The sequence below is a fragment of the Seriola dumerili genome, unplaced genomic scaffold (genome assembly GCF_002260705.1).
Source record: "Seriola dumerili isolate Sdu_G_001 unplaced genomic scaffold, Sdu_1.0 BDQW01000025.1, whole genome shotgun sequence".
Taxonomy (NCBI): domain Eukaryota; kingdom Metazoa; phylum Chordata; class Actinopteri; order Carangiformes; family Carangidae; genus Seriola; species Seriola dumerili.
Genome location: NW_019174280.1, coordinates 1,900,395 through 1,911,482, shown reverse-complemented (window position 1 = coordinate 1,911,482; position 11,088 = coordinate 1,900,395). Strand labels below are relative to the sequence as shown.

Below are 11,088 nucleotides of genomic sequence, written 5' to 3'. Positions count from 1 at the left end.
TGCATGTACTGACAGTTTTACATCGAAGAGCTTCATGTTGATTTGTTTCCCTGCATAAATCTGTTTATCATTGCAGACGTTTGTGGGGGTGTGTAGCAGGCCTGCTGCGTTGAGACCATGTTTACCAGTGTGGGCCATTTAGTGATATTACTCATGATGTCACACTTGGTTTTCATTAGTGAACAATCTGCTGGCGATTTCTTTGTGAATCAGTGAATTGTGTTGTCTGTTAAAAGCCAGAATGAAGTGAGAAGCGCACTTAGCTTTTGTCGAGTCAGTAAATGATTCTGTTTACTGTCATTTAAAAGACAGAAAAGCTGCATATCTTCACCTTTAAGAAGCTGGTTTGGTATTTTATATGTAAATAACTGAAACCACTTCAACTCAGTTATCAAAGTGTTTGCTTCTTATTTTCATGTTGAATCAACAGCTCAATGTCTCTACTTTTATAGGTTTACAACAGTGCATCATATTTTATCAGCCCTTCACAGTGAATTCATAAAGTATTCAGACCCCTTCAATTTTTTTCACATTAGGTTATGTTGCTAAAATCAAAGCTAAAACTGAAATGTATTTCAGACCCTTTGCTATGGTTCTTGAAATTTAGCTCCTGATTACTGTTACATTATAGTATTAACTGCAACAATACAACTACTGTTACTAAGTCTTTACAGAAATAAAAGGCCTATGGGTCTGGAGCAGGGAGTTTATCAGCTGGGAAGCCTGACAGAAAAAGAATGGTTCCCCTTTGTTAGTGGTTAGGACTGAAGAACTGATGAGTCCCACCCAGGGATCATCATTGAGACCTGAATGTGACAGCTCCTCTGTCACATCTTTCTGTACTGAGCTGATCGTTAGCTCGTTAGATGGTCAGTTGCCACCATCTAGTGGACAGATTGTAGAACTACACCATCTGATGTGATTTCTTTGACACTAACTGGATTTCTTCCACAAGTTAGACTGGTTTTGACAGCACTCTGATGTTTTTTAGACTTGTACTCTGAAGTGATGAGGATGTGACTCCACCTGAGATCAAACACACATAGACACCACGACTGATGCTGGAGAATGAGCAGCTTCTCTCCAAATGTTTCTACATGAAGGTGGAAAACGTCTGTAAATCGACCTGAAATGAGTTCAGCAGGTGAGAATCTGTCAATGTCTGATGAATAGGATCACGGTGATCACATCGTGTTGTATCACTGTTTGAATGGACTGCAATAAAAACGTTTATAATGCCTAATGGAGGTTTAATATGAAAAATATTCTGAAGAACTTCTGTTGGAGTTAAAGGACGATGATTTGAGGAGTTTAAAAATAAACTTGTCAGTGATCTCTGAAGGACAAACTGTAGTAGAGACATTTTTTACTAAATGCCCTCAAATATATGTAGGTATCTAACACTTTTTCTATTGGGGCCCTGGGGCTGTTGGGTGCCTCTTTTCTCCAAATTTCATTTATGTGCTCCTACAGTGGAATATTTCCTGGCATCACATTTTCTGCATGTAAGTTAAGTTGTGTTATTAATTTGTTGTGTTTTCAATTTGATGAAAAATAACTTTATTTAGAAAACTGCATCATATTACAACATAAACAAAGAAAGGGATTTCCAACCAGGGGTACTTTTACCCTAGGGGATGCTCTTGCAGTTGATACAGGGTGTAGTCTAAGGTAAGGTAAGGTCAGGTAAATTAAGGTAAGGGGTAAGCATCTTCAATCTCTATTCAACCCCATACTCATTCAAACATTCACCTCGAAACTTCATTTAAACTTATGTAATTCATCACACCTTTACCAGTTTTCTGTCATTGCAGACATTTTTTTAAGAGTTTACAATGGGTAAAATGTATCTGGTAAATGCAAACACTAAAAAAACTGTAACCAGTTTTAGTACATTCTGCCATTATGTGATCAATGATCAGTCTCATATCACATGTGATATCTTAGAATACATTCCCAGGCCTGTAATGATTCCTCACATATACATTACACATTAACAGTCAAACAGGACTTGCACAATGTCTAATTTATACACCAAATTGTCAGTTACTTATGTGCAGCATACCGGACACATTTCACTCAATTTTCTTGACACCGATCATTAATCTTACTCTTACTTTCTTTAAGTTGTTATAAAAACTAAAATTAATTGAGGTACCTTAAAAGACCACTTTTTGAATCTTGGCAGGGAGAAAAATGGTGACACCTAAAGAGGTTCTCTTGGGAACTTTGGAGGATCTGGGAGAAGAGGACTTCAAAAAATTCAAGTGGTACCTGCGGGAGCAGGGGGTCCTGCAAGGCTTCCAGGCAATCCGAGAGAGTCGACTAGAAAATGCAGACCGGATGAACACAGTGGACCAGATGTTCCAGGCCTACTGTATTAACACTATTAAGGTGGTCAGAATGGTTTTAGGGAAGATGAAAAAGAATGACCTGGTAGAGAATTTATCAAAGTCCACCACAGAAGCTGCAGGTCAGTAAACAATGGATGTGACAAAGCAAAAAGTTTTATATTACACAGTCATGCATCAGATGTCATTTTCAGACAATGAAATTATAATTTATATGACAATGATAACAGATATAATGGAAATGCAGATATTAAATGCTGTTGAAAAAAAATGCCACCTTAAGATGGTGGAGAGGGTTGGGTATCCCAGTGACACTGGAAGCTGTATTGTTAGAGTAATAGCTCCTGGTACTCAAGACAAATTAGTTCCAGGTGAAGGTTCAGACCAAGAATGATTTCAGAACCCTTAAAATGTATGAACGTTGGAAGCAGGTTATCTCACCTGGATTAGGCAGACTGGACTGACCTGACTGACCTGGAGCCAGGCCTGATAAAGGGAGCTCAACAGCAAGCTCCTATTAGGTGAACCATTGTTGAAAAGCTGAACCCAAGGGTTGGGTGTGTGTCAACTGGGGAGCAGATAAAGGGTCTTGGTGCTTTGACTCCAGGCAAGGGATCAGTAAACCAGCTCTTCAGCCTTTCAATCTGTGAAAAAAAACAAAGGAAAGATTTTGCTTGAATGTCACAGTGAAGCAATATGCTGGATAACCTCAAGCTATAGGTTGTATCTTGGAGCATGACACAAACAGTATCTTGATCGAGGGCAAATTTGTTTAGTTAAAGTTAGAAATGTGCACACTTATCTGGCAATATTTTTGATGACTCACATTGTTATGTAATTTTTATCCCTTCAGCGATTCTTGCTGAGTGTCAGCATAAACTCAAATCCAACCTGAAGAAGAGGTTTGAAAGTGTGTTTGAGAAAATTACAAAAGCAGGAAATTCTAATTCTCTACATGAGATCTACACAGAGCTCTACATCATGATGGAAGAAACAGGAGAGGTCAACAAGGAACATGAGATCAGGCAGATTGAAAAAGCATCCTGGCAACCTGGAACTCTAAAAGCAGCCATCATATGTGAAAACATCTTTAAAGCCTCACCTGGGGGAGATGAACCAATCAGAACAGTGATGACAAAGGGAGTGGCTGGTATTGGGAAAACAGTCTTAACACAGAAGTTCACTCTGGACTGGGCTGAAGACAAAGCCAACCAGGACATACAGTTCACATTTCCATTCACCTTCAGAGAGCTGAATGTGCTGAAAGAGAAAAAGTTCAGCTTGGTGGAACTTGTTCATCACTTCTTTACTGAAACCAAAGAAGCAGGAATCTCCAGGTTTGATCAGTTCCAGGTTGTGTTCATCTTTGACGGTCTGGATGAGTGTCGACTTCCTCTGGACTTCCACAACACTGAGATCCTGACTGATGTTACAGAGTCCACCTCAGTGGACGTGCTGCTGACAAACCTCATCAGGGGGAAACTGCTTCCCTCTGCTCGCCTCTGGATAACCACACGACCTGCAGCAGCCAATCAGATCCCTCCTGAGTGTGTTGACATGGTGACAGAGGTCAGAGGGTTCACTGACCCACAGAAGGAGGAGTACTTCAGGAAGAAGTTCACAGATAAGGAACAAGCCAGCAGGATCATCTCCCACATCAAGACATCACGAAGCCTCCACATCATGTGCCACATCCCAGTCTTCTGCTGGATCACTGCTACAGTTCTGAAGGATGTGTTGAAAACCAGAGAGGGAGGAGAGCTGCCCAAGACCCTGACTGAGATGTACATCCACTTCCTGGTGGTTCAGTCCAAACTGAAGAACATCAAGTATCATGGAAGATCTGAGAGAGATCCACACTGGAGTCCAGAGAGCAGGACAATGATTGAGTCTCTGGGAAAACTGGCTTTTGAGCAGCTGCAGAAAGGAAACCTGATCTTCTATGAATCAGACCTGACAGAGTGTGGCATCGATATCACAGCAGCCTCAGTGTACTCAGGAGTGTTCACAGAAGCTTTTAAAGAGGTGAGAGGGCTGTACCAGGACAAGGTGTTCTGCTTTGTCCATCTGAGTGTTCAGGAGTTTCTGGCTGCTCTTCATGTCCATCTGACCTTCATCAACTCTGGAGTCAATCTGCTGTCAGAAGCAACATGGTGGTCTGAACTATTTAGAGACAAATCCAAATTCTCACGTCTTTATCAGATTGCTTTGGACAAGGCCTTAGAAAGTCCAAATGGACACCTGGACTTGTTCCTTCGCTTCCTCCTGGGTCTTTCAATAGAGTCCAATCAGACTCTTCTACGAGGTCTGCTGACACAGACAAGAAGTTGCTCAGACACCAATCAGAAAACAGTCCAGTACATCAAGAAAAAAATCAGTGAGAATCTGTCTCCAGAGAAAAGCATCAGCCTGTTCCACTGTCTGAATGAACTGAATGATCATTCTCTAGTGGAGGAGATCCAACAGTACGTGAGATCAGGAAGTCTCTCCACAGAGAAACTCTCTCCTGCTCAATGGTCAGCTCTGGTCTTCATCTTACTGTCATCAGAAAAAGATCTGGACATGTTTGACCTGAAGAAATACTCTGCTTCAGAGGAGGCTCTTCTGAGGCTTCTGCCAGTGATCAAAGCTTCCAACAAGGCTCTGTACGTTCCCATGTATCCATCCAGATTAATTGTGTCTTCATCTTTTGTCGAGACAAAATCCACATTTTTAAAATTGGTTTCTTTTGTTTTGCTGATTCCTCTTCAGACTGAGTGGCTGTAACCTCACAGAGAGAAGCTGTGAAGCTCTGTCCTCAGTTCTCAGCTCCCTGTCCTCTAATTTGAAAGAGCTGGAACTGAGTAACAACAACTTGCAGGATGTAGGAGTGAAGCTACTGTCTGCAGGACTGGAAAGTCCATGCTGTACAACGGAAGTTCTAAGGTAATTGTTAATTTTTTCAGTATTCATGACTTTCTGAGTAGTTACTTTCTCAAAAGATTCAGCATATGAATGTTTTTTCTGGAATTCCTCTTCAGACTGAGTGGTTGTAACCTCTCAGACAAAAGCTGTGACGTTCTGTCCTCAGTCCTAATCTCTCAGTTCTCTAGACTGAAAGAGTTGGACTTGAGTGACAACAACCTACAAGATTCAGGAGTCAACCTGCTGCTTGACAATCATAAACAGTGCAGACTGAAATTTCTCAGGTTAGATTTCAGCTGTTTTGTATTTCTGACTCGCTGACATTTGCTTAGTTTAAATTTTCAGCATGTGAATGCTTTTCTCTGGGATTCCTCTTTAGGTTGACTGGATGTGACCTCTCAAAGTTGAGCTGTTATACTTTGTCCTCAGTTCTAAGCTCTGAGTCCTCTAGTCTTAAGGAGCTGGACCTGAGTAACAACTACCTGCAGGATTGTGGGGTGGAGCTGCTGTCTGCTGGATTGGAGACTCCACACTGTACACTGAAAGGTCTCAGGTTAGTGTTTAGCTTTTTGTATTCATGACTGTCTGAGCTGTTGTTTACTTGAAATATTCAGTATATGAATGGTTTGTCTGGAATTCTTCCTCAGACTGAGTTGCTGTAACCTCTCAGAGAAAAGCTGTGAAGCTTTGTCCTCAGTTTTCAGCTCCCAGTCCTCTAGACTGAGAGAGCTGGACATGAGTAGAAACAACCTGCAGGACTCAGGAGTAAAGCTGTTGTCTGCTAAACTTGAGAATACATGGTGCAGACTGGAAAGTCTCAGGTTAGTGTTCAGGTATTTTTCATGTATGACTCAATAAAGTGTTATTTAATTAAAATAGGCAAAATGTGAATTGTTTCTCTGGAATTCCTCTCCAGGCTGAGTGGATGTTATCTCTCAAAAACAAGCTGTGACGCTCTGTCCTCAGTTCTCAGCTCCCAGTCCTCTAGTCTAAGAGAGCTCGACCTGAGTAGCAACAACCTCCGGGATTCAGGAGTGAAGCTGCTATCTGCTGGACTGGAGAGTCCACACTGCATAATACAACGTCTCAGGTTAATATTCAGATGTTTTGCTTTTATGACTCACTGAGCTGTTATTTACTTAAAATACAATGATAAAAGAGGTAATTGAAGCCTTAAAATTACCTGGTTCACTGCATTGGTTGGTCATAATATGTAATCTGATCTTCACCAAAGTCACAAATATAAACTAACACAGTGCGTTCATGTTAATATCACATAAACAATTATAATATTTTATCTTTGTTGAAGAAACTCATAAAGCATCCACAATGTTGGTGGAAAAAGTAAGTTATTTCTTGGATATCGTAACCGGTTGAACCCCTTGTGGCACCAAAACCCCCAAACAAGCCCTTCTAGTAGCTGCTGATCAGACCTGCACAATTTGGACCATTCTTCATGACAGAAGTGCTTAACGTCAACCATATTCCTAGGATGTCGGGTGTTAGCGGTTCTTGTTATGTCATTCTACAGCATGTGTACTGGATTAAGGTCTGGCACTGACTGGGCCACTCCAGAAGGAGGATTTTCTTTGTTTGAAGTCCTTCTGTGTAGATTTACTTGTGTTGTGTGTCTTTCCTGGGATTTCTCTTTAGATTGAACGGCTGTAAACTCTCAGAGAGAAGCTGCGGAGCTCTGTCCTCAGTTCTCAGTTTCCAGTCCTCTAGTCTGATAGAGCTTGACCTGAGTAAAAACAACCTGCTGGATTCAGGAGTGAAGGTGCTGTCTGCTGGACTGGAGAGTCAACACTGCAGACTGGAAACTCTCAGGTTCAGACTCATATTTTTGTAAACACTCAAGTTAAATGTAAGTTTTTTTAAAAATTATTTTCATGATCTTGCATTAAATGAAGTAGTAATATTGTTATGAAGACATATCCATACTCAGGAGATTGTCACCTGTGGGAGAAAGTTAGCACAAAGACTTTGACATTTATACCTTTGCTATGAATTGGTAGTCATCTGCATAGCAGCGATATGAGAAGCCATGCAAGTGTATAATGGGACCCAAGGAGGTGGTGGCCCATATAAGAGTGGTCCTTGGGGCATTCCTGTGGGTAGGGGATGGGATAAGGATGCTTGTGTCCTTGCCTATTCCTAACATGCTCCCTTTTTCTTAATTCTTCCTTGTCTGTATTTGATATGCTCTAATCTATAGTTTTTGGAACCTTATAATGGTGTGCTATCTTGGCTAGATCTCCCTTGAAAAGGAGATTTTAATCTCAAGGTACTTCCTGGTTAAATAGAGGTGAGAAAAAAACACTCGACAACTGCAGTGACTGGGGTTAGGCGCAGGTTGGTCCCACTGTTAAAACACATCATTTTTATTGTCCCACTCTATGTGTATTCCTGGTAGGGCATTTTTCAACATTTGTGTCAATTTCTCAGGAAATAGCCTGTGGATCTTGATGTGAAAAGTCAAGCATATTTATGGCATTGAGATCATGAGTTTACACAATTTGTTGGAAGAAAATGTTTTGCCATAGCGGAGCAATGTGTTATACTAAGTGCAATTGTAGTTACATATTTTATGGGGACATAAATAATAAACATAAATGTGAGGAATCAACCTGCTTTTGGACACAACATGACCTTTTGGAAACATGATTTTGTGTGTACGTGTGTGTGTGTGTGTGTGTGTGTGTGTGTGTGTGTGTGTGTGTAGTCTGTCATACTGTCTGGTCACAGAGAAAGGCTGTGCTTCTCTGGCCTCAGCTCTCAGCTCCAACCCCTCCCATCTAAGAGAGCTGGACCTGAGCTACAATCATCCAGGAGACTCAGGAGTGAAGCTGCTGTCGGCTGGACTGGAGGATCCACACTGGAGACTGGACACTCTCAGGTATGGACAGATGGACAGACAACAGCAGCTTTCACTGTTTCTCTATCTCTCTAACTGAGGAGCTCTGCTTCATGTTTCATGGTGGATATGAGTGAAGGTGGATGAAGTTGATTCTGACTTTGTTTCTTCCTCCAGGTTGGACCATTGTGGACCACAGAGAGTGAGACCTGGTCTGAGGAAGTGTGAGTGTTTTCACTGATTCTCCACCAAACTCTGATTCATGAGAACACAGCTGCACATGTTCCACTGGATTTTTACATCTTGACTGAAGTACAAAGTTTCTACAGAGTCTCATTCAGGATTCAGCTTCTGTTTTTTGTCAGTGTGGTTGGAGAGATGTTAGAATTCAATCAATCAATTTCAAATCCACAATCACAACAAACTGAACGCAGTGATCCTACAAAAACGAATTATTCAGTTTTATCAACAGTGGAGCCAACAGAAAACTGACATTGTTCTTCTTTTTTTTTACTGTCACTGATTTTATAGAAGAGTTTTGTTGCCTTCAGGTACTGCTTGTAAGCTTGTACTTTACAGGTTTGACTGATATAAGTTGTGTTCCGGAAGCTTTCAGTTTTATTCTCTGGATGTGTTTAATAAATCAATAAAATCTAAGTCATGAACACAATGTCACAAAGATGTTGAAAATGGCAGACCTGGGGACAGATATTTGACACATTTTCACAAACACCAGACATGCTCCATTTTTCATACATTAATTTGTGTTTCTAACAGAATATGTGCATGTTACACAGACCTCAGATCAGCCTACACATGGTTTTCTAGAGCTGGCTGCAGCTGAGAAACAGTTTTAGAAAGCAGATTGTTCAGAGCTTCTTTGTGCTGCAGTGGAAGATGAGCCAGTTTCATTAGTGAGACTTTATTCACTACATGTGTTTATTGATGTGGATCTCCATTAGCCGTCATCCTCAGGTCCACAGCAGAAAAACAGCAGAACATTGCTGACATCTTGACTCTCATGTTCAGTAACTGTTGATGGTGTTAAAACTGGATTGTTGGATTTTAATTTAAATGTAGTCAAACATTATTCACAGTTGAATATGAAATGTAAGTTTGAATGATTCACTTTAAGTAATTGTCAGTAAAGTTGCTGATAAATCAACAGATGATAAACTGCAGCTGTGTTGTGTCTTGTTCTCTCCATCAGACGCCTGTGAACTGGAACTGGACACAAACACAGTAAATGGAAACCTCAAACTCTCTGACAACAACAGGAAGGTGACATGTGTGAGGGCAACACAAGCATTTAATCCAAACCAACGTGATCAACCAGTTCCAATGGACTACTGGTCTCAGCTGCTGTGTAGAAATGGTCTGACTGGTCGCTGTTACTGGGAGGTCGAGTGGAGAGGAGATGTTCATATATCAGTGATTTACAGAAGAATCAGAAGGAAAAGAGTCAGTGAAGAATGTTTGTTTGGAGGAAATGATCAATCCTGGAGACTGAGCTGCTCTGATGTTCTTGGTTACTCTGTCTGGCACAACAACAGACAAAAATCCGTCTCCTTCCCTTCACCCTCATCCTCCTCCCCCTCCTCCTCCTTCTCCTCCTCCTCCTCCTCCTCCTGCTCCTCCGTTTGTCACAGAGTAGCAGCGTATGTGGACTGTCCTGCTGGTACTCTGTCCTTCTACAGCGTCTCCTATAACAGACTGATCCACCTCCACACCTTCAACACCACATTCAATCAACCTCTGTATCCTGGGTTCAGGATCTGTCCTGGTTCCTCAGTGTGTCTGTGTCGTCTGTAGGTCTGAGAGTCTCTGCTGTGGACAGAAACTCTGCTGACAGTTGACTGTTCACCATGACACACACTGCTCTGTGAAGCAGATCTGTCTTAGACTCAGACACGAAACATTCATTTGTCTGATTTCATCACTTTGATGATCAACATTTCAACACTTTTGTAAAATGATTTTCATTCATTCTCATTTTTTTTGTCTCAGTTCCTGAATGTAAAGGAAACATTTCTACTGGCAGCAACATATTTTAACTGATTTATTATTGGAGTTAAAATGTTTACATATTCAGTTTGTAGATTCAGGATTTAATCCATGTTGGGATTAAAAAATCACCTGATTTGTAAAAATGTAGAAATCAGCACAAATGTTTGAGAGAAAGTGGAAATGAACTAAATATATTTCACATCAAACTGTACAGTTTCTAAGTAAAATCTGATGATTAGTGAAAGACACAGACTCTCCTCTTCTCTCAGAATATATTCTCCATGATGCAGGTCACTCAGAAAAATCTTTATCAATAAAGAAATTTGTTTCTGCTTCTGTTATTAATCCGACCTACAGATCCACTGTTTTTAATCTGATGCTGAATCTGAAAAACCAGTCAAATCTAAACCTGTGATCCATGTGAATCTACTGAATCTGTTATAAGTCCACTTCTACAGTGGCCCAGACGGGTCAACACAATACAAAAGCCACAACATGAATACAAACAAAGTCACAACAGGAGTTAAGCCACAATGGAAATGAGCAGCGGTCCAGCTCTACTATTACCATAACAATAAATATGAAAATGAAAAAAAGTATGATAAATGTTCATAAATATGAAAATATAAATACATTAAAAAACATTACTGATTTGTGACAATCACATAGCGACATGACAGTAATCAGTTATCTAGCAACAACATTTCACTTAGGTGTCTGCTGCTTCATAAATTTTCCCAGTCTATACCAGCCGAGAGAGTCCTGATATCTGAGTGGTTCAGGAGCCATTTTCTGAGCAGCGAGTCTCTGGTTCAAATCCCAGCCAGCCACACTTCTTCCTGCATGTCATTCCCCTTCTCTTTGTCCCTAAATTTTCTGTCTCTACACTGTCCTGTCAAATAAAGGTATTTGTTTTTGTGTTTTTACTGCTTTTACTGTGTGAACTCTGCTGAAGAAGCAGAGACAGGGACA

At 40.8% G+C, this 11,088-nt stretch overlaps 1 protein-coding gene across 1 annotated transcript; it reads left to right on the top strand.

Moving 5' to 3' along the window:
• Positions 1-1,063: 1,063 nt before the first annotated feature.
• On the top strand, positions 1,064-10,401 carry LOC111235338 (NACHT, LRR and PYD domains-containing protein 3-like). Its single transcript, XM_022763770.1, has 12 exons — positions 1,064-1,144; positions 2,189-2,473; positions 3,205-4,996; positions 5,103-5,276; positions 5,372-5,539; positions 5,635-5,808; positions 5,903-6,076; positions 6,172-6,345; positions 6,909-7,082; positions 7,978-8,151; positions 8,287-8,333; positions 9,320-10,401. The coding sequence occupies exons 1-12, from the start codon at positions 1,132-1,134 to the stop codon at positions 9,919-9,921; spliced, it is 3,951 nt and encodes a 1,316-aa protein (XP_022619491.1). The 5' UTR covers positions 1,064-1,131; the 3' UTR covers positions 9,922-10,401.
• The last annotated feature ends 687 nt before the right edge of the window (positions 10,402-11,088 follow it).